This window comes from Microcaecilia unicolor, chromosome 4, assembly GCF_901765095.1.
Source record: "Microcaecilia unicolor chromosome 4, aMicUni1.1, whole genome shotgun sequence".
In the NCBI taxonomy this organism is placed as follows: domain Eukaryota; kingdom Metazoa; phylum Chordata; class Amphibia; order Gymnophiona; family Siphonopidae; genus Microcaecilia; species Microcaecilia unicolor.
In genome coordinates this window covers 248,336,881-248,361,288 of record NC_044034.1, presented here as the reverse complement: position 1 = coordinate 248,361,288, position 24,408 = coordinate 248,336,881, and the positions used below count along the sequence as shown (strand labels likewise).

The 24,408-nt window shown below is 44.8% G+C and overlaps 1 protein-coding gene across 1 annotated transcript; it reads left to right on the top strand.

Moving 5' to 3' along the window:
- The first annotated feature begins 23 nt into the window (after nt 1-23).
- On the top strand, nt 24-17,931 carry LOC115468031 (cytochrome c oxidase assembly factor 5). Its single transcript, XM_030199541.1, has 4 exons — nt 24-190; nt 285-388; nt 12,630-12,713; nt 17,523-17,931. The coding sequence occupies exons 2-4, from the start codon at nt 287-289 to the stop codon at nt 17,562-17,564; spliced, it is 228 nt and encodes a 75-aa protein (XP_030055401.1). The 5' UTR covers nt 24-190; nt 285-286; the 3' UTR covers nt 17,565-17,931.
- The last annotated feature ends 6,477 nt before the right edge of the window (nt 17,932-24,408 follow it).

Here is a 24,408-nt window from a genome sequence, read left to right as displayed (position 1 = left end):
CTCATGATGCAGATGAACGCGACTGGAAATAAGCCTGGTGGTTTTTGGGAAAGTAACAACATGGCGCCTTCCTTCGAAGCTTCTTATGTTTGGAAGTGAGATTAATAGATTTTTTCTACCCACCTCCTTTTTTTTGTTTTAGTCTTTTTGTATTCGAAGATTTTGCAAAATATAAAGGAAAAACGAACAGGCAAAGAGTTGTACGGTTTACCGATTTTAAGAGGGGGCTGAGAAATTAACATTCTATACGTCTGACCTTTAATATTTCCATTGTAACACTGAAGAAATGCCAAAGTACTATGAAGACAAAGAAGAAGAGCAGACTGCTTGTGCTGGGGTGAGAGAAGACTTAAAGACGTGCCTACTAGAGACTGACTGTGTGTTGAAGGTAAGCAATTTTACAGAGACGCCGTTCAGAACACTGGGTTCAGTTTATATGCATAAAGCGATTTAATGTTTCCGTTTTTGCAGGAGTCCTGAAATCTGTAAATGAATTGATATTTGCAGGTACTCAGTCTGCTGCTCTGTTTCGCATGTTACTAGCTTGTTCGTTGGCGATTTAGTCTTTCATAACATTTTGAATAGGTACAAGCCGCTGTGTTGTAGCTAAAACATACTAAGTCGTTTTGCTGCGATCGTAGTGACGTTTCTTTTATAAGTTTTCAAACTGATTATCTTTTATGTCGCTGTCACTGTTTCCGACCTTAGGTATACCATAGTTGGATTGTACTTATCAGGTGAAGTTCAGTTGACATATTACTTTAAAATGATCATTGTGGTCTAGACACACTGGCTATGCTGCGTGTTGTCATGTAGAAGAAACTGGGTTTGGTTGCTAGGTCCAGTCTTCAGGAGATGCTTTAGAGAAGGGGTTTTCAACCTAGTCCTTAGGAAGCTCCCAGTTAGGTTTTTAGGATATACACAATAAATATGTATGAAACCAATTTCCATGAACTGTTCTGTATATAAATCATTCTCGTGCACATTCATTGAGGATATTCTGAAAACCAGGCTGGTTGAGTGTGTTCTGAGGAATGGGGCGAGAACCTTTTCTGTGGAGCTGGGGTTCTCAACCCAGCCCTGAGTACACACCAGTCAGGTTCTCAGCACACAGTCAACGGATGGAAGCACTCATTTTTATATGCCAGTGCCTAACATTCAAACAACTTTATCCAAACTACTACAAAGGATTAACACATTCACATGTGTCAGTTACATAAGTACATAAGCACCGCCATATTGGGAAAAGACCAAGGGTCCATCAAGCCCAGCATCCTGTCTCCGATAGTTATAAAAAAAAAAAAAAAGATGATTAAAATATTTAAAACATACCGCAGAGGAAGTGCTTTTATTAGAATTATTTCACCCACTAATTTACTTAGATGAGAGGGGTAGAAAAAACAGCATTTACCCAGTGCTTGGGGGAATAATACAAAATGCCACAATGGTGTTAAAAAACATAGTTCAGGACAGTTCAGGGAAAAAACCAAATACAATTCTCACCCAAAAATGATTCTCAGCACTAAAAGGCTCATGGCAGACCCTTGCAAAAGAACCAAGCAAAGAAAATCTTACCAACCTATATTCTCCAGCATACATGATTTGTTATGTGATATAGCATGTATGAATAAGGAGCTAAGTACTGCTTTATTAAAATTGCTACACTTTTGAATTAATCAGAAGGTGGTGAGGTACAATTATTTGAATAATCTAAGTGATAATATTTACCTCCTTTAAATAGTAGGTCTCTTTGAGTATAATAATAATACTTATTTGGTATGCCATATTAAGCACACTTAATTCAAGGGCACTATCCTTGTATAAATCACGTGTTCCCCCATAGTCAGCCCTCTTAGTTTTGCTGGTGTTATATATTCTTCTGCTTGTTCCCAAAGTATACTTTGTTCAGCTGAAGGAGGTCGCTCTCTCCTTATCTTTCAGGCTTCCACACCTCATGCTGTGTTTTCCACAGTTTACCAGAGTAATTTTTCTCTAGTACGTTCTCGCTGTTTTAATGGCCTATGTGTGCAATGGAACTTACTGCTATACTATGCATAACACTAATCACATTGCTGAGTATTTTTCTTCCTGTCGTCACATTTCCTTTAATCTCTCTTCCTGGTAGATCTGTTCCCATGTCTCTACTCTTTTATATTTTTATTACACTTCCCATGCAAATAATCTCCATCAACGTTAGAGGGTTAAATAACCCAATTAAACATTTTAAAAAACCTCTCCATTTATCTCAAAGATAATCAAGCTGACATTGAATTAATTCAGGAAACCCATCTTAATGAAGCTGACAATAAAAGGCTTAATGATAATCCTTACATGCTTCTTGCATACTCTGCTCCTACATTTAAGTATAATGGTGTTGTGGTTCTAATAAAAAAAAAATTATGTTGCTATCAGTAGACAAACATCCAGATGCAGAGGGCCATTGGCTTTTATTAGAACTGAATTATAATAACAGTTTATATTACTTAACATCTATGGCCCCAAATCAGGTAATCCTGCTTTTTTTTGTTTCCCACAACCTTATTATTGGGGGGTGATTTTAATCTTGTCCGGGATTATATTCTGGACAAACATTCCAGATGCCCTCTCCGTCTGTGGAAGTCTGCAACTAACGTAGATCGTTTAAAAACAACCTTGGCCTTATTGACCCATGGAGAATATTGCACACCCAGGATAGAGATTATACCTTCTTCTCCCCTCCTCACTACATATAGTAGATGACGGCAGAAAAAGACCTGCACGGGCCATCCAGTCTGCCCAACAAGATAACTCATATTTGCTGCTTTGTGTGTATACCCTACTTTGATTTGTACCTGTGCTCCCCTCCTCACTGTTTTGCAGAACAGCTTTAGGGCCAAACCTAAACTCCATTGAAACTGGGGTATATTCAGAAATGGCTACTAACTAAATTGAAAACAAACTTCATTTCAAATATAATATCAATTCTGAGTATGGTGAGCTCTATAATTATGAGTTCAGTTTTGCAAAACCCCCATGTGTTCCAACAGCAAAAGCACAGATACAGATACCCTGATGTGCACTACTGCCAGAAAGCTTGATGTTAAAATACTTGCCCATACAAGAATCTACCACATTATTGAAATCACTGTAGAGTTCTTTTATTTTAAGCAGAAAGAACTCCTCACGTCTCACACTGAGGGCATAAGTGGACACCAAGTTAAGTAGTACACCAAAAAAATTCTCCCACCACCAGAGCAAGCATCTCTTCAGCATCTTTGATCACCTCCTCCTTCACAAATGGAGTACTTTGTGGATTCCAACCCAGCTCAACCAGAAACAGGAGCACAAGAAAAGTAATGGTGTGAATTCCCCCACTCCCCTGTTTCAGTTTTTTGATGCTCCAAATCTGTTTCCCAAGACCAGTTCTGGAGTACCCCTCACCAGTCAGGTTTTCAGGATATCTACAATGAATATGCATGAACTTGATTTGCATGCACTGCCTCCATTATATGCAAATCCTTCATGCATATTCATTGTGGATATCCTGAAAACCCAACTGGCAAGGGGTACTTCAGGACCGGACTTGGGAAACACTATTCTAAATCATTCAAATGTGCCTCTTACAATAATGCCACAACAGTGTTCTGTTTCTGCAGGGCAGGCCGTTCTTTTTTTTTTTTATTTAATGGGGAGCCCAATCTAGCCATGTTCCAGGTCACAATGGGGGGAATTCTATAAATGGCACTCCCTCCTTCTGAGAATGCCATCTTCAAAATGGCGGCACCGTGCCCCATCCTGTTTATCATGGGATGTGCTGGGCGGGGTGTCGCTCGCAGTAGGAGGGAGTGATACTCCCTCTTCCTGCCTAAAGGTACAGGAGATGGGGGGCACTAAGCCACCAGGGTGAAGGGGGGGGGGGCTATAGCGTCCTGTTGGACCACCAGATATTGCATGGGGTGGATTTGTAGGGGGCTGTGCCATAGCAGTGGGGGGGGGGGGGTAGGGGGGCTGCAGATCCACTGGTCCTCCAGCCCCTTTTGTTGCATGCACTCACCAGCTCCAATCATCAATGTGGGAGTAAACACAGGTGCTAGCACAGTGCTAATAGCTTCTAGCACCCACATTTGCTTTTGGTCATCAGATCATCAGGGCATCAGTCATCACCTATGGGAAATATATACTAAAGAAACATGGAGAAGTTAAAACAGAGGCAGGCAAACCGTTTTTAGTTGGCCATGTTCATGTCTGTTGCCTGCACCAGGAGACACCACCACCATCAGCACAAAACTCCAGTCAAGGAGTAGGAGTATTCCTTGGAGTACTGAAAGCCCCATCCAGCTCTCCACATATTCTCTCTCCCACCTCATCTTAGCCTTGCCTGTCCTGGTGGTCAGCAGATTTTGAGTTGCAAAGCATTTTGTTTTTCAGTGGTGCTATTGTGGAAATTAGTTTATGGTTCAGCTGAGCCTGACATTTATTTTTAAGTTGCAGTAGTGAAGGGGTAAACAAAACGGCAATTCAGTTTATTATTATTTGATATACTGCCCATCACCAGGGACATCTGAACAGTTTACATGTTCTTAAAAACAGAGATACAGCAAAGAATCAGAGGTTACAATCACTATTTCCTGTAAGCTGCATTGCTGCCAATGGGGGGTGGTGCTCCAATATTGTTGGGACAGGCAGTTTCCCTGGAGTTCTGCAGAGCTTGTCTGTCCCTCCCCCACTGGCAGGACTGTAGATGGAGGACTCCCACTCAGCTTAGAGGGGAACAGTGGTTAAAGTATAAATAACAGAGACAGAAGATTGCATCTTTGTGCTTGAGAACCCACCTCTCCCCCCCCCCCCCCCCTCAAGAGAATCAGGACTGATGACATATCACAAAAAAGCAGGACTTCATACTGGGTCAAACTCTTAAGCTGTGTGGTTGTGTACAGCACAGGAAGCTAACACTAAATTGTGACCAGCCAAAATGAGAGAGGAGTGGAGGAGAAGCTTCGTTGCATGACAACTGTATCTTTCTTGTGCACATCCTTCCGCCAGCCACGATCAGGTGTTTTTATGGATACCAGATTTTTTTTTTTTTTTTGATCATTGAAGCTCTGACTTCTGGGTTGGAAGCAATTAAAAAAAAAAATAGGAACAGCTAATTGTGGGAGTAGGAGGTGCTGCAGGTGAAAACATATGGAGTCACTACAGACTGGATGAAAGGCATCCTATGGCCAGGTATGACCCAAGGACTGTCGACCTCTGGGTCAGAGGGTTGCTAGTAGGTGTATACATTTGATAGTGCATGTTATGTTCATTTAGATGGCAAAAAAATTTCAAAGGAAACACTTTTGTATATGTCCGAGATGCGTAGACATATAAGGTAAATAATTATATTACCGTGCCCATCACCATACACTTTTTCTCTTATTATTTTTTCTTTTTATTTAGCTGACAGTAATCTATACCAATCAAAGAATAAACAGGAGAATCGTTTATCGTTTATTCATTTACTAGACCGTCACTTATTACAAAAGTAAATCAGAACAGTTTACAATATAAAATAACATAAAATAACACTAAAAACAGTAGATAAACATACCCTGAAATCCATTTGTGATTGGAAAGCACTACAAAAAGTCAACACACGTACAGATTTCACAAACTGTGGACTTTTTTTGGTTTTTTTTTTTTGCATTTCTACATAGATCAGAACAGGCTACAAAGGAGTAGAGGATGACATACAACTTGACCCTTTGTAAGGAGAACAAATAATCTTTATTCAAAGCACCAGACTTGACCCAACACAGGTCCATGTTTCAGCAGAGAGCACTGCTTGTGTCAGGGGTCTGATATAATTGCTACGCAAGAGCACAAGTGAATAAACATCAGAACTTAAAAAATACACATTACTACAAGAGAAAAAGCATATACTAAAAAAACAGACATAAAGAAGTTAAAAGTGGATTCTAAAACAAAAATGAATTTATAATCACCATTATACTTATGATAATCATTGGTTACATGTAAGCCAAATGTACTATCCGTGCTGATTACAGAAGAAAGACAAATTTACTCCAGTGTGAAAAACAAAACCCTGTATGTCGCCTGTGTGTATCAAAAATAACCTAGCTATCAAAAAAGGTTTTGTAGAACTTTTGTGGAGCCGTTGGCCAAGATGGCCGCTACAACTTAAGCTCCCGACAGCCCCGATTGTGGCCTCCAAATTTTGGCAGCCAAGATACTTCCCCAAAGCCCTGGGTTCCATCTAGCCATTAGTTTTTGCCGGCGGTATCAGGTGCATTCCAGTTTACAGCCCGGGAGTCCCAGTTGCAGTGGTTGGAGGCTCATGGTTCTTCTCCTCCCCCCTTTGGGATGAAGTGGAGGCCCAGGCTGGAGTACGGAGGCAGTGAAACATGAGATGAGACAGCCAGCCTAAAGAATATCACTGCGGGATGGTGGAGGCAGAGAGGCACTGACTAGCTGCGACGAAAAATCCCAATGGCGGCAAAGGCACAGCGGCTTCAGAGGCAGCCGACACAGTTCAAGAGTTGATGTGAATTGGGAGCTGGGCTTATTGGTGCTGGTGAGAGGGAACGACCGGCGGACGCCCTGCACAGACACTGGCCTTGCGCTGCTTCTTCTCAGGGGATAGAGTATACTTCCTGGGCAGCTGGGGGGTGAGGACGGTGGCCCCCAGGGCCCTTTGCTTGGGATGTTGTTCCAGATTTTCACTCAGGTTGTCTTTTTTTTTTTTTTTTTTTTTTTAAGGTGTTCTGTTTTGCTTTTGGGCAGGGCTGAGAGTTGGGGTTTTTTCCCCTCTCTCTCTCCTCCTGCCGTCAGCCTCCTGGTGGTACTTGAGCAATGTTTTGATATCGTGCATACTATTGGCCTATTGTTACTGCCTTCCTGTCTGCTGTTCTGACTGCGGAGTGGCACTGGTGAACCGGAACTGCTTAGGGGGAGCAGTGATTCTGTATGACTGCCTATGGTTCCAGGAAAGACGTGGAGGAGGATTAAAGATGGTGGAGAAAAGTGCTCTCCTCCCTCGCCTTCAGTGGGATCCGCCTGGGCATCAGAAATAGTTGCAGAGATCAACCAGGCCATGGAGCAGGCTATGGGAACACAGTTGCAACAAATTCTTGATAAATTGGATGGCATGGAACACCGATTTGCTGCTTTCACCAAAGACCTTCAGGAGTGCAACAGAGAGTAGGGGAGGTGGAAACTTTGACTCATGAAACTTCATTGGAAATCAAGAGTCTTCAAGATAAGGTTGTGTATATTCCTCCCTATACTGGGCCTGTAAGACGGCCCTGCTAGCCCTCAGAGTTGCTAGATTTGCTGTCATCAGCATAAAATTAGTTTCTCCCTACAGCTGCATGTAAGCAGAGTGCTTGATCAGTAAATGGAAACTACATGTTACATGTCAAGGAGAAACTCAGGAGGAAATGAGGCTATGCCGTCCATATATGGCAGATACACATGGATATAACCTTGATGATGAAGCGAGACTGTGGACCCTGCAAAGTCCATGATGTTCCACCAGAAATATGTGTTCAGAGAGAAGGACACCAGATGTTTCATACTACTTATTTGTTTGCTGGTTTTGCATGCTGGGATCATGCTTTACTGATAAGGGATTAGCCAATGGCCACTAAGTATGCATGTGAACACAAGCAGGAGACGATGATAGAATAGAGGAAATTGCCATTTTTGTATACATATAAAAAATAATGGAATATTACTATATTGTGTAATGGAAGGAAACAGGAAAATCCATATATGAACACAGATTAGGAGAAATCACATGATTTAGGAGAAATGAAACTTGTAACAGTATATAAATGAAAACAGAGTTTTGCTGAGCAGATTTTGTTATTCAGTCTGTACGTCTGGCTACCGGGTGACAACCTGCTCCAGAGAGAACAATTATTTTGTATTGGCTTAGTGAAATACCAATAAAGATTTTTACTGGTTGCGCCAAATCTAAGTCTGATTGTCTCTCTTATTCCAGCCACTAGGACTGAAGTGTTTTCCCCTCCCCAGGGGCAAGGGACGTGACTACACAGTTGCTTCCTTGGAAGAGAAAGTTGATGACTTGGAAAATTGCTCTTGTAGGAACAATCTGAGACTGGTTGGGTTGCCAGAATCGATACGCGATGCAGAACTAAGCGGGTTTCTGGAAGCCTGGTTCCGCAAATTTTTGCACATCAAAGTACGGCTGGTCCTTTGCACATAACATGTACGTCGATTGGGTCCCAAAGGATCGCTTACGGACCGTCCCAGGATAGTTATTTCCAGACTGCTTCATTATCATCATAAGATGGCGATTTTGTCAGCTGTTCGAAGCGGAAAAACCCTGGACTGTGAAGCACATAAGATCTTGTGTTTTCAGGACTATTCTACCAAAGTCTCCCTTCAACGAAAATAGTTTTCTTGCATTTTGTGGCCGCTTACACAAGTTGCAAGTGTGTTTTAGCCTGTTGTACCCAGCTAAGCTGCGGATCCACCACAATGGAACTTTCCAATATTATGGTACAGTTGAGGCGGCCCAAGCTTTTGTGGCTCAGCTGGAACGTGACAGGCAGAGCACACCCAAATGACTCGTGAGATTTTCAATATTCTGCCTGGGGACGTCTTTGGCTGTGATCATGAGGACCGGTGGAGTGTATTCTGTTTTGCTCTTGTGTTTGTAAATTTTTTCTTTCAATAGCTTTATAGGCCGAGTCTCTGCTGTCTGTGCTGTTCTACTTGACTGGGGGGAGGGGGTGACTGGGAACCAATAGTCTTTTTCACTTGAAATTTACAGGATGGGGTCTGCAGTCGGGGTACGGAAGTCGCTCACCTTATGGTGCCCCTTTAGGAGAGGGGAGGGACAACGGGACAGGATAGGTGGGGGTCTTTTTGTGAGGGTAGGGAGGGTGAGAATAGGGCAGGGAATCCTGAACTAATCAATGGGAGTATTTGCAAGATAGTTTGGTTGGGGCGGTGGGGGTACTGTCTGGGATGCCCTTATCGCTCTATTAAAGTAGCTATCCACTTTTGTTTATCATTTGCCTAATGCTATCACATAATACCCTTCAAAATAGTGACCTGGAATGTGGGAGGTGTTTCTTCACCAGGTTAAGCGTCAGAAAATATTTCAAGCGCTAAATCAACAGAAGGGGTCCATTGCCTTCCTTCAAGAAACTCATCTAGATGCTAGGGAACATCAAAAGCTTTGTCGTCGGTGAGTTGGTTCTTATTTTGAATCTCCGGCATGGGCCAAAAAGGCAGGGGTTATTATATTAGTTCAGAAAGAGATTCAGCTCGCCACTCATAAAATTGTTCATGATGATGCTGGGCGATTTTTATTGGTTCATGTAACTATTGAACGCCAACCACTGATCTTTTGTAATGTTATGCATCAAGCACTTACAGTAAAGCCTTCTATAAGCAGATCCTTCACAATCTTCAAAGCTTTGATGGGATTCCTTTTTTGGTGGGAGGGGACTTCAGTGAAGTGGGAGATCTGAGGCTAGATTGATCCCATTTGACAGTGAATGGATTCTACCATGATTCCCTAGGTATTCCAATGCTGAGTGAACTCATGGATTTGGTGGATGTTTGGCACACCTTGCACCTGGTAGAACGTTACTATACTCACTTGTATCAGGGGCATGCCACCATGTGCAGGATTGATTATATTTTCATTTCTCGTTGCCTGTTTACATTCATACAGGCAGCGGAGATTGGTCCCATTAAAATCTCAGATCATGCTGTGGTATCTGCTTGCTTGGAGTTCCCTGGGGCATCTCCACGACACTATCAGTGGAAGTTCCCTGTTCGTCTTTATGTGGACGGACGATTTCTAGACTTTATTTTACTGAAATATCAGATATTTAAGGAAGCGAATGTTGCCCGTGTGAATAATCCAATCGTATTGGGATACTGCTAAGGCAGTGCTTAGGGGACAGATTATAGTCTGTTAGCCATCAAAAGAAGGTGAGGGATAGGGAGCTGCTTCGGTTGGAAAGGGAGGTTACACATCTGAGACGTCTTTATGGGATCCACCAAAATGTACAGATTAAAACTTAGCTGTTGGAGTTGCAACATACTTTTAAATTAATTAATTCATCACAATACCCAAAAGTTGAACAGTATTTTCAATATCAGTTATACAAGCATGCAAATAAGAGTGGTAGACTGCTGGTCCGCTTGGCTCATCCCCGTCAGGGTCCATTCAAGATTGATGCTCTGTACTCCTCCATCGGGGTTTTAGAAAATAAAGATGTTCAAATGAACTGCATTATGAAAAACTACTATGCCAGCTGTACTACAAAGGGGACCCTTCGGTAAGGCTTTTGGACCCTGCTTGGAATTCCTGTCACTGGTGCATCATCAGGACAAAACTATCGAGGAAGATAGAATGGCTAACTGAGCTCTGGTTTTGTAGATGGTTTATTATTTTTACATAGTTTGAAGTAATTGGTTTCTCACACTCCATGTTAACAAATAAATGTTTTTCTTGTAGATTTAACAAAGTTTATGCCCATTCTTTTGTGTTTAATTTTAACAAGTTATAGGATGCATTTTATGTTTTGCTTGACTTTACAAGATCTTTTAAATTGCGATTGGGTATGGGGTTGAGAGAGAAAACTGTGGGGATGTTGAGGAGATGCTACCAATATGATGGAGACAGGACCAGATTATGTCCCTGTACACATCTTAGTACAAATCCTACTATGGCTTCTTGTAATCTTGGGCAAGTCACATAACCCTGCATTGCCTCGTGTATAAACTTAGGGGCCAATGCAGAAATCAGCACGTTAGAGCCACTCACTGCATGTGCGGTTCATGTAAAAAAATTGACGCGGGATACCGAAATCGATGAGTATGTAAATTACTGCCTTGTTTGGTTTCAACAGTTTTTATTAATGAAGCTCAAAAATGGTGTTTGCATAATATAAATGTCTTTACAATCAAGCAACACACACCAAGTACTGAAATTGTACGATATTGCTCGTCTCCATTAATCTTTTAACTTTATCCCCCCCCCCCTTGTACTTTTAACTAACATGTAATCAACAAGATCTATTAACCACAATTTCCCAACAACCCTTCCCCCCCATCTTTCCATTCAACCAATTGACACCATATGTTCAAATGCTTGCCCCCCAAAGATATAACCACCTTCAGGTATCAGCTGTAAAATTACTGCCTTGTTAAAATTGCAGCAGTAATCCACAGCTCATTGCCAAATGGCACCCGTCCTGTCAGTACCAGAGCCGCGATCAACTTAGGCACTGACAGTAAAGGTGACCCCCCCCCCCAAAAAAAAAAAAGGGTACTGGCAGTCTGCACCCCCCCCCAATAAACCTGCCCAACTGACTCTGCTTCTGCTCCCACTTGCACCCCCACGGATGGAACTGGTTGATCCCCCCCCCCCCCCCCTCCTTCCTTCCTTAAAATTGTTTCCCTGGTGTCTAGTGGCACCCTCCCCAACCTAACCATAATATAAAAAAAAACAAAAAAAAAAAACAAAGTCCCTGGTGTCTAGTGGTATCTACCCACCCAACTAGAACCCCTTTTCCAAGCCTCTCCCCCCCCCCCCCAGGAGGCTAACGGTAGCCCACATTGATAACTTCTCCTCCTTGGTATTTCAGTAATGTATTTCACTACTTGAATGTGCAAACAGTGAATCAGAATAGTAATTTTTTTTGTTTTTAAGTATTTTTCTGCACTAGTACTGAACTCTATATATTTTAATGTCCAACTATTTGCTGCTTAAAACATTAAAATAAGTTTTAGAATTTTATTTTCATGAAGGTCACATTTATATCCAAAATCTGTTTTGTGCTGTCATTTGGGACTAACACCCTTTAATAGAAGCATTATCTGATTTTAGGTGTTTAAATGGAAATTGAATAGCCTGTTTTTAATGAAACATACAATAGTTTCTGAACAAAGTAAATACAAATCATGCAGTTGAGCCACTGTCATCGTTAGATGCTGCTGCTGCACTAAATTGAAAGCAAAAGCCATGCTATATATTTTTTTTCATTCACAAAAATGGCATATGCTTATTTTTGAAATAGATGACAAGTATAAATTGGTTAACAATATATGTAATAGTTTATTTACTTTGCTGCCTTTTTACTAAGCTGCACTAGTAAATGGGCTTTTCCACTAAGTCCATTTCTAGTGGTGCTTTAAATTTGTCCTTTTTCAATTATTTCATTTTCTGGCTGTTTGTTAATGCTAGCATTAGTGTGTGACCACTCAAAAAAATATTAACTCTGGATCCCTTAATGTGTGAAGTCAGCATTATTCAGGTAGCGTGTACTCTTGCACACTAGCTGAACAGCTCTTCCATGCCCATTCTTCAGCCCTGACATGCCCCCTCCAAAAGTTTTTTTTTTAATAAATACTGCATAGTTAATACGCACAAATGGGCAAAAATAATGCAAAATGCTTTACCATGTTTTGCATTAGGCCATTTTTTCCACATTAAGCAGGCATTAGTTCTTAACATAGTTTAGTATAAGAACCTTTTTGTGATTCTTTTTTTTTTTTTTAATAACGTTCATTTTTTAGTTAAAAATGTAACATGCTAAGTTGTTTTTTTTTTTTTTTTTGTCCTGTGAACCAATCAAATCCTATTCTCTCCTTTATGACAGGAAGGAAAAAGTCCCAAACAATGCTTGAGAGAAGGACACTGTAAAGCTTTACAAGTTACATTTTTTGAGTGCAAAAGATCAGTGGTAAGTAATTTTAAAGAACTTTCTCTTTATTTTTTTTTCCAAATTTGTTCCCTTTTATTTTAAACGAGATTTGACCCATGATGTAGATTTAAGAGCTGGACTGACTTTTGGATTATGATCTATGGTATCTTGTCGGTTCTCAGAAATGGAATAAGATCATTGTACAATCAACTTGAAATGCAATGCATGCCATAGGCATTGCACAGAAACATGTTTTACCTTGCTCCTGTGGTCATCAGAAATTTGTAGAGGTGGTTGCATTAAACTCCCTGCTGTTCTTCTAACTTTGGAGTCCTTTAACGAAGGTGCGGAAAAGGTGGCCGTAGTGCTCCCTTGTGCAAGTTTTTCCTGTGCACTATGGCCATTTTTACCAAAGCAGTAAAATGGACGATTTTCCAATTTTTTTATTAATGGCCATGCGCTAATGTTGCCATTAGCATGCAGCCATTAACAATCATGTGTACACTTACTGACATCCACTTTGTAGGTGGTAAGGGCTCCCACAGTAGCCCTGCAGTAATGTAGCTATACTGAGTAGCGCAGGTATGCCCACTCTCTGCCCTCAAATACACCCCCTCCAACAAAAATTAAAAAAATGTTTTTTTAGCATGCACTGCTTGGGAATGTGTGAGCGCATCCTGTGGTAAGCCATTTTAAACTGCAGTAAATAGGCACTGGTCCTAGTATGGATCCCTGGAGCACTCCATTTCACTCTCCTCTATTGAGAGAAATGGTCATTTAACTCTATCCTCTGTTTTCGATCCATTAACCAGTTCCTGATCCACAACACAACATTGCCGTCTGTCCTCAGGAATCTCTCATGAGGGACTTAGTCAAAAGCTTTCTGAAAATCTAGGTACGGCTATGTTCTGCTGCGCCTTCTAGAAGCTATCTGTTAATGCTTAAGGCTGTGACAGTTAAGTTTCAACCTCTGGCAGAAAGTTCAAGTTTAAAACTATGGGGAAAAGGGTTCTACACCATTTAAACTAGTTAATAAATATGAATCAGCGAAGGGGGGTGGGAGAGGGATAGGGATAGAGATAAGGGACAGAATCTGCTGTGTTGCCGTCGATTGCCTAGGGGGGGTCATAAGAAACCAGGCTACCTGGGGAAGCGATGGGGAAAGAGCAGATAAGCGTGTAATGCAATGAACAAGAATACTTCTCAGGAGAGAGGGTAGAGGAGGGGAAAGGGGGAAATAGGGATTGTTCTGTTTAATGAGGCATATTATGATGCACAAATTATATTGTTTTGTGTTAGGTTATGGCTATCGTTCTGGAATGTTAATAAACATTGTTGAAAGTTGATGGGGAAGGCGAGATAATAAGGTGGGGAGGAAAACAAGATGGGAGGGGTCTCTCGCATGCAATGTTTTTCCTGTGAAACGTATAGTTTTGTTGTTGTACTTGGAGTCCTGGATAAAATGATGTTGTATAATGGAGGGTATAGGAGGGGGGGAAATGAAAAATATGATAACTTTCATTATGTTGACGATGTATAAGACTTGGTGAAGCCATCATTTTGTACAGCTGGATATACAGATGTATGTGTGGTTGTGAAGTCATCAATAAAAACGTTGAAAAATAAACTAGTTAATAAATAACGTATGCTTTTTAAAATTCAAACTGCTTTTATCAGTAAAGGTAGAATTTTTCTCTCATCCCTATCTTTGTCACCAAAACACAGAGCAAAATAATGTTCACTTAGAGATCTCTTCTCCCAGATCTCCCTTTGAAACAAAAAGTGTTTCAAAATCTTTTTATTTATTAATTAGGATTTATATACTGCTTTTTTATTAATTCACCCAAGATAGTGTACAACAAGAATAAGTTGAACATAAGTAACACCCAATCAACAGTAAAAATATTCAAACAATATGTAGTATGGTATAGTATGCTAATTAACTTGTCAACACATACGCAATAAAAACGTCTTAATAGACAGCATGGGGTTTAAGGAAAGGTAGAACACATAGGGCATGTGGTACAATGAGCCTAAGTTACTAACCCCCCTGTTTACTATGCCATGTGGCAATGCCGACACAACCCATTCAAAGTGAATGGGCTGCATCAGCATTAGCGCTTGGCAGCTGCTAGCACAGCTTAGTAAACAGGGGGAAATTAATTTTTTCCCACTGGAGGGTGTGTGTGTGTGGAGGGGGTGGGAATGCTTACCAGGGGTTAGCACGTGCTAACAGCATTAGCAAGCACTAAGCCGTGTGGCAATGCCGACACAACCCATTCAAAGTGAATGGGCTGCGTCAGCATTAGCGCTTGGCAGCTGCTAGCACGGCTTAGTAAACGGGGGGAAATTCATTTTTTCCCACTGGAGTGTGTGTGTGGAGAGGGTGGGAATGCTTACTAGGGGTTATCATGTGCTAACAGCATTAGCAAGCACTTTCTACAGCAAGGTTCATTTTATTCCTGTAGGCACTATGACAGATATCATTTGCTAACCATCAATAAAAAAATATAATAATAATAGAATGGATAGTTATTTTGGGCAATTAAACCCTAAACCTCAATAAGAGAAACTTGAAAGATGTAGTTTTTCATTGTAACACGAAAATGAATGGTGAAATTATTCATACCTGTTAATTTTCTTTTCTTGAATCCTGCAGCTAGATTAGTCCATATGATTTCCAGCCTATGCAGCCTGGAAATCAAAGTAGACCCACCTTGCTACCCACCAGATTAGAACCCCATCAATCCCAGCAGCATTTAACATTAATGTATCAAATTGGAATTGTTGCGAAGGAACCAATGGGCCAATGATCAGACGCCCAGCCCCCTGAACCTGTGTCGGGGGACTGGAGGTCTGGCGGACCTCCAGCTCCCATTTCACCTGGCTTGGGGCAGGGGTAGTTGGGGTCTGGTGGTCCCATGGACCTCCAGCCCCCGTGTTTGACAGGTCTGGGCTTTTGACAACCCAGACCTGTCAGCAGGAGGATGCGCTCAGGCATAATCCTCCCGCTCTTCTACCCCATGATCAGAGAGAATTGTGTGCTTAAATTTGCATGCAATTATCTCTGATCATGGGTGTGATAAAAGCTCCACGCTTTTCCAGCGCTATTTTTAGAGCGCTGTTTGGAACAGTGCAGAGCTTTTGATCATCTGCCCACAAATTAGGGAGAATGGACAGGCTAAGCTCAAACAGTACCCCAATGAACAAAATCCCACCTGCAGTAGTCTTCTTGGGTGGGACCTGGATTCAAAGAAAAAATTAACAGGTATGAATAATTTCACCTTCACTTTCATTCTGCTAGTCCCATCCACACAAATGGGATGTACAAAAACAATATGTCATCAAACAGGGAAAGACGAGGCCCCCTGAATCGCCTTTAGCCAGAACATCAGTTCTGTTATGCTTTAGGAAAGAATGCAACAATGATCAAGTCACCACCTTGCAGATACCTTCAGGTGAGACCTCTTTGACCTCTGTGCAGGATGTTGCCTGGGCTCAAGTGAACTGTGCTCTGAGACCCAAAGGAACCACTTTCCCCATGAATAATATAGGTAACTTCAGTAATGGGAGAGCTCTTTTCTCCTGAACAATTTGACTATGGGTGACTTCATCCTTGGCTGGGGACGTATCCTCTGAAATCAGAGAGCATCCCTCCAACAAAAAATCCTCATTCTTTTCCTCCTTGGGGTCCTTCTGGATGGAATCAACCCGGGCCTCCCTGAGATGTTGGCTCCCCTAGTTGCTACCTCTTCGTGCAGGGCCCCTGGGAGTCCCCAGCATGGGCAGTCTGGGTGGCCTGCTAAAGACAGATTAGCCTAACTGAGCCAGGCTGGAGTGGAGGAGTAGCCTAATACTTAGAGCAGCAGGCTCAAAAGCTCCTTTTGATATTGGGCAAGTCACTTAACCCTCCATTGCTTCAGGTATAGACTTAGATTGTGAGTCCTCCAGGGACAGAAAATACCTACTGCATCTGGATGCATACCACTCTTGATAGTTTTCAAGCTTCCAGTCAGTATATAATAAATAACAAAAAAGTCAGCTCGTGTCACTGATAGATCCATCCCATCGTCACATCACATTCAAGTCCCTGCACTGCTATGAATACTGGTGGTATATGGCAACACGGACTGCCATTCCCAATAAAATGCATGGGCCAGGAGAAAATAGGGCTGCTTTGGAGGAGCCTTCAAAAGCACCCAGCTTTTCCCCAGTTTACAGAGCCACACCTAGCTATCCTGAAGTTAGACGTGTCAGCCTATCCTAGGTCAACTAGGGTAAGGAGTGTGGTCTGAATCTCAGGTGCATATGGCTCAAGGACTCTACCACAGGGAGGCACGGATCATGACCTGTGGAGAGGGGCCCAAGGAAGGGACCTGCTGCATCAGACTGGACAAAGCTACCATCTGCTGTAGGTAGAGAAATACTGGTGCTTATATACTGGTGATGTCACTGGAAAAAATTCCATCTCTCTATCTCCATATGCTGGTAAGAAAGGGATACAACTCATTCGGGTGGACTTGTCTTGCAGGATGAAAAGGAAGTAACGGTCACACCAGTAATTTATGATCTAGCCACAGAAGAACTTGCATTATAAAGATTCATAATGAAAATGACATAGTTGGAGTTAGCAGAGATTGTTTGAGACCGCTGCTCCTTCACTGATCAAACCATAAGTATACAAGTATAGAACTTTGTTGTTTTGGGGTGTTTTTTCTATGACCCAAGCAGTATGAAGGTCATTGTGGGTAGTTAGGGTAAGGGAAGATTTGTTATTGCTTCTTGACTTTAACACTCATAATATTGCAAGTGCCTGAAATGCTGATATAGTGATGTTTGCATTTTTAGCTGGATACCCGGTCAAGATTCAGGGGGAGGAAAGGCTACTGAACTATTTACAAAGAGAGCCAACTATGGGAAGAATACGAATGCATCTAAAGTCTGATTAAACTGTCAGAGACAGCTTGGCCGAAAAGTATATCCATGATGTATCTGAACCAGTGGGGATGAGGAGGGGGCACTACAGGTCTGTTTTCAAGGATGGTGGTAAATTGTCATGCTCTTAAAATGTGAATAATTTCTAATAAATATTGAATTATGTTTCTGCTGTTTTATAGTTTTGAGATGGGAATACGAAGGGTCTCCAAATTTGGTAATTATTGCACTGTTGAAATGGACAAGTGCCTGAGCTCATAATGAAATATTCTGTAGTAGCAATCCTCAAATTCTTGCCTTTTAATAAAGTACTTTATTTTTATTTTCTGTTTTGTTCTCTCTTTACATATTAAGACTTCATGTTCTCACTGGTTTTATCTAGCAAACAAAGGTAATCCACAAAGGTGGAGGGCTGTAAAACACTACAGATATAAAACCAACAAAAAGAGTAGTGTAGCCAACACGACACTTCCAAAGAGACCAGAAGACTGATGTAGGTATAACAGGAATCTTTATAAGAGACTCGACACGGCACCATGTTTCAGCAATACTGCCTGCTTCAGGAGTCTTTAAGAATAATTTGAATGTTAATATATAATGATATTGTATATGAACCAAGATAACAAATCACAATCTTTAAAAAGACACGATCGCCAAGGGCTAACAATTCTTCATAAAAAGGGCTGAAAAGCATACAGCATGCTATCTTCTTCAAGACTGATGAAAATAAACCACCTTTGGGCCCATTTAGGGCATACAGATTTTAATAATTGTCTGCTCCCATGTCCACCTTTCTTGTTATCCAAACCATCCTCCCCAGGTCATCTCCTCTGTTTGCTGTTACCACTAAAGGGATATGTCCCCTAATTAATATTGCTACTCTTTTATGCTTGGATCCACAAGAGGAGTAACATACTTGACCCCATGGTCCACTTTTAACTTGTCTCTCAGGTCAGTGTTAACCACACCTCTTGTAGTACAGAAATATCTACGTTCTGGTTCCTCAAGTGTTTATGAACCTTTTTTCTTTTGATTGGGTGATTTTGGCCCCCTATGTTCCATGTTGCAATTTTCCAGTTTGTATTTGCCATTCCATATCATCAAGCTGATCAATCCATAGACTGGTGGGTTGTGTCCATCTACCAGCAGGTGGAGATAGAGAGCAAACTTTTGCCTCCCTATATGTGGTCATGTGCTGCCGGAAACTCCTCAGTATGTTCTCTATCTCAGCAGGTGGTGGTCACACACAGCAGCAGCTCTGGCTAGGCCTCCAAGCCTAATCCTTAGGTTTTGTTGAGGCCTGGGGTTGAGGGCTCTTTTGAGCAAGTGCAAACCTGGTGGTGCCAGGTCCCTCCTTTTCTCCCCCCCTCCCGCTGGCTCCGTTTAAAAAAAAAAAAAAAAAAAAAATATTTTTAAACGTCTTTAATGGCGTTTAATTCGACGTTTCTTTAAACGTTCATTGCAGCTACTCACTGGGACACCAGTTCGTTACAGCTCGGAGCGGCAAGCAGGTAATTTTACCTTTTTATAGCGGGCAGGGGTTCCCCGATTCTTCTCCTCGTGGCATATGGCGTCGGAGGGCGAGGGCGCAAAGGGTCGCTCCCCGGATCGCTGGAGCGCTTCTAGAGGGGATGCGGGGGTTTTACAACCTGATTCGCCCTTGATGGGTGACAGTTTAGTGACCGATGAATGTCCCGGTCGTTCCTCCGGCGTGGCGGTTTTTTCCCGCCATAAACGCCCATCCCCCGCTCCTCGCCTCCGCCATCTTGGCCGGCCACGCGGCTCGGACGGCTTCTTCGTGGGCCGCCCTTGAGGTTGGAGACATTAATGCCATGAACGCCCTTAATTTGGGCGACGGCACAAAAGCGGCTAAAGTTAAGCGCCGTTCTTCCCGCGCGGCTCCTTCGCGGAGTTTCGCGCCGGACGCCATTTTGGATGCGCAGCATGTCTCTCCCCCGCTATTGCGAGCGCCGGTTGAGAGTGCGTCTAGGGCTGTTGCCCAGGCTGCGGAAGTGCACAGTCTGGGGGGTTTCTCCCCCGAGTTTGTTTTGCTGCTGCATCAGGCTTTCCTCATGCAAAACGCTGCCCCTGCTCCCTCTTCTGATAAAGAGGTTGAGGTTCCCAGAGGTAAACGCCCTCGGGTTGATTTCCAGGCCTTGGAGGACTTTGTCTCCTCCGATGTAGATGAGGGCAGCGTGTCTGAGGTCTCCCAATGGTCCTTTGCGGATTCCTTGGAGGAGATAGATCCCCGCTCGGATGGAGCGGATGACCCCTCTGCAGCGCGGCTTTTTAGCCCAGAGGATTTGCCCAACCTGTTGTTACAGGCCATGGACACTTTGAAGATTTCCTCTCCGGAGGACGTCTCTCCCTCAGCCCCTGTTGGCTCTGCCATTATGCTGGGGACGAAGCGCCCGCCTAGATCCTTCCACGTGCATGAGCCATGCGGCTCAATGGGATGTCCCGGAAACGAGCCTTAAAGTGGCTAGGGCTATGTCCCGCCTCTATCCTTTGGCTGTGAGTGAACGTGAGGCCTATCTGTGGCCTACCGTGGATTCTTTAATCACTGCGGTGACTAAGAAAACGGCGTTGCCGGTGGAAGGTGGCACGGCCCTAAAGGACGCCCAAGACAGAAGATTGGAGGCGGCCTTAAGGTCGTCCTTTGAGGCAGCTGCTTTAAGTTTGCAGGCCTCAGTTTGCGGCTCCTATGTAGCCAGGGCGTGCCTGACTATGGTGCAGCGGGCTTCCCCCTCGGATCTTTCCTTGAGGGCTGATTGGCCGGCCCTGGAATCGGGCTTAGCCTATTTGGCAGACTTGCTGTATGATGTCTTGAGAGCCTCAGCTAAAGGCATGGCTCAGACAGTCTCTGCGCGGCGGTGGCTTTGGCTGAAACATTGGTCTGCTGACCACGCCTCTAAATCCCGCCTGGCTAGATTGCCTTTTAAAGGCAAGCTGCTCTTTGGGGTCGAGCTGGACAAAATCGTGACCGATCTCGGCACGTCTAAGGGCAAGAAATTACCAGAGGTCAGAGCTCGGGCTAGTACTCATCCCGGTACCTCCAGAGGACGGTTGCTGGAAGCCCGTCGGTACCGCCCGGGCAAGTCGGGTTCCTCTGCCCCCTCTTCCTTCAAGAGGAATTTCTCCCCCAAGCAGCATTCCTTTCGCAGAGACCGCCGTCCCGGAGGTGCTCCCTCCGGTCCTCCCCCAGGGTCTCGTACCCAATGACGGGGCCTTGGTCCACGCCCCAGTGCAGATTGGAGGACGGCTGTCCTCGTTTCTGGGCGAGTGGACCACTATAACTTCAGACGCGTGGGTGCTGGAAGTCATCAGAGACGGCTACAAGCTAGAGTTCTGCCAACCCTTAAGAGATGGGTTTGTACTCTCTCCCTGCAAGTCTCCGGTCAAGCTGTGGCAGTGCAGCAGACCTTGGACAACCTGATCCGCCTGGGTGCGGTCGTTCCGGTGCCAAAAAATCAGATTGGCAAGGGACGTTACTCCATTTACTTTGTGGTTCCAAAGAAAGGAGGTTCTGTCCGGCCTATCCTCGACCTCAAAGGGGTCAATCGGGCCTGGAAAGTGAGGCACTTTCGCATGGAGACTCTCCGCTCTGTTATAGCGGCAGTGAAGGCAGGAGAGTTCTTGGCTTCCTTGGACATCAAGGAAGCGTACCTGCATATTCCCATCTGGCCTCCTCTCCAACGCTTTCTGCGTTTTACAGTCCTGAGATGACACTTCCAGTTCAGAGCCCTCCCTTTCGGGTTGGCTACTGCTCCGCGGACCTTTTCCAAAGTAATGGGGGTCATAGCGGCCTTCCTGCTAAAGGAAGGAGGAGTACAAGTCCATCCTTATCTGGACGACTGGTTGATCCGAGCCCCCTCTTATGCAGAGTGCGGCAAAGCTATGGACCGGGTAGTTGCTCTTGTGAGCTCCCTGGGATGGATCATCAACTGGAAGAAGAGCCAGCTGCGCCCGACTCAGTCCCTGGAGTATCTGGGAGTTCGATTCGACACCCAAGTGGGCAGAGTGTTTCTGCCAGACAATCGGATTGTCAAGCTTCAGGCTCAGGTGGACTAGTTCCTAGTAGCCTCTCCTATTCGGGCTTGGGACTACGTGCAGCTGTTGGGCTCTATGACGGCCACGATGGAAGTAGTGCCCTGGGCCAGGGCTCATATGAGACCACTACAGCTATCTCTGCTGCTGCGCTGGACTCCGATGTCGGAGGATTATGCTGTGCGCCTTCCCGTGGACCCAGCAGTGCGCAAGGCGCTGAGCTGGTGGACGCAGACAGACAAGTTGTCTGCAGGATTGCCTCTGGTGACCCCGGAGTGGATTGTCGTCACGACAGACGCCTCTTTGATGGGCTGGGGAGCCCACTGCTTGGGAAGGACAGCGCAGGGGCTCTAGTCTCCTGCAGAGGCAAGTGGTCTATCAACCTCCTGGAACTCAGAGCCATTCGGTTGGTGTTATTGGAGTTCATCCCGGTACTGGTGTTGTAGCCTGTACGGGTCCTGTCGGACAATGCCACGGCTGTGGCCTATATCAACCGCCAGGGAGGTACCAAGAGCGCCCCTCTAGCCAAGGAGGCTATGAGTCTTTGCCAGTGGGCGGAAGCGAACCTGGAGCAGCTTTCAGCGGCCCACATTGCCGGAGTCATGAATGTCAAGGCGGACTTTCTCAGTCGCCATACCTTGGAGTCCGGAGAGTGGCAACTATCTGCTCAGGCGTTCTTGGACATCACGAAGCGCTGGGGCCAGCCGAGCCTAGATCTGATGGCGTCATCGGCCAATTGCCAAGTGCCGCGCTTTTTCAGCAGAGGACGGGACCCTCGATCCCTGGGAGTAGATGCTCTTCTCCAACAGTGGCCGACACAAGAGCTCCTCTATGTGTTCCCGCCCTGGCCCATGTTGGGCAGGGTGCTAGACCGGGTGGCAAAGCATCCCGGCAGGGTAATCCTGGTGGGTCCGGATTGGCCCAGACGTCCCTGGTATGCGGACTTGATCAGGCTCTCAGTCGACGATCCTCTGCGGCTGTCAGTGGAGCAGGGCCTGTTACATCAGGGTCCCGTGGTGATGGAGGATCCCTCTCCCTTTGGTCTTACGGCCTGGCTATTGAGCGGCAGCGTCTGAGGAAGAAGGGCTTCTCAGACAAGGTCATCGCCACTATGCTGAGAGCGAGGAAGCGCTCTACTTCTACTGCTTACGCCAGGGTTTGGCGTATCTTTGCAGCATGGTGTGAAGCAGGCTCACTTTCTCCCTTCAATGCTCCAATTTCTTCAGTGTTGGCGTTCCTGCAAGAAGGTCTGGAGAAAGGCCTGTCGCTCAGTTCCCTTAAAGTCCAGGTAGCGGCTCTGGCTTGCTTCAGGGGCCGCCTGAAGGGTGCTTCCCTGGCTTCGCAGCCAGATGTGGTGCGCTTTCTCAAGGGAGTTAATCACCTGCGCCCTCCTCTGCACTCAGTGGTGCCTGCGTGGAATCTCAACCTGGTGCTAAGAGCATTGCAGAAGCCGCCTTTTGAACCCTTGTCGAGGGCATCTCTGAAAGACCTGACGTTGAAAGCAGTCTTTTTGGTGGCTATCACTTCAGCCAGAAGAGTTTCCGAGCTCCAGGCGCTCTCATGTCGAGAGCCTTTTCTGCAGTTCACTGAGGCAGGAGTGACTATTCGCACAGTGCCTTCCTTCCTGCCCAAGATTGTTTCTCGCTTCCAGGTGAATCAGCAGCTCTGTCTCCCTTCCTTTCGTAGGGAGGACTACCCAGAGGAGTACTCCGCTCTTGAATATCTGGATGTGAGACGAGTCATCATCAGATACTTGGAAGTGACCAATGATTTCCGGAAATCGGATCATCTGTTTGTCCTGTTTGCAGGTCCTCGTAAGGGTCTGCAGGCTGCTAAGCCTACAGTGGCAAGATGGGTCAAGGAAGCCATTGCAGCGGCTTATGTGGCCGCGGGGAAGGTGCCGCCTATCCAGCTGAAGGCTCACTCCACGAGAGCTCAGGCGGCCTCGATGGCAGAGGCCGGATCCGTCTCCTTGGAAGAGATATGCAAGGCGGCAACGGGGGCTTCGGCTCATACATTCTCCAAGCATTACCGTTTGACTGTGGCTGCACGGGCGGAGGCCCGGTTTGGAGCTTCAGTGTTGAGGTCAGGGATTTCTATGTCCCGCCCTGGGTGAGTACTGCTTCGGTACATCCCACCAGTCTATGGATTGATCAGCTTGATGATATGGAAGGTAAAATTATGTATAATCATACCTGATAATTTTCTTTCCATTAATCATAGCTGATCAATCCATAGCCCCTCCCAGATATCTGTACTGTTTATATTCTGGTTGAATTTTAGGTTCAAGTTTAGCCTTCAGTTACTTCAGGAGGACTTCGTGTTCAAGTTCTTCTTTCACTTGGATTCTTCAAGAGTTGAGACGAGTTTGTGTTACAGTGAGCTGCTGCATTCCTCTCCCCTCCGTTTTACGGGGCTGGATTGAGACATAAATTCTGCCGGCACTCCCTCCCGCTTCGTGCGGCTGTAGGGCAGCTTTGTACCCCTCCCGCTTCGGCGGTGTTAGGGTCAGTCAGCTCCTCCCGCGGTTGCGGTTGCAGGATAAGCCAGATCCCCCCGCATCGGCGGGTGTGGTGTCCCTCCCCCGCTCCGCGGGGATGAGCTGGACGGATTCCCCTCCCCCACTTGTGTGGGGATGAGCTGGGTTAATTCCCCTCCCCCGTTTCGGCGGTGGTGAGCTGGGCAGAGTGTCCCTTCGTGGGTGTAATTCTCTAAGTGCTGAGTCCTGCGGATGGAGCTTTGATATCGACAT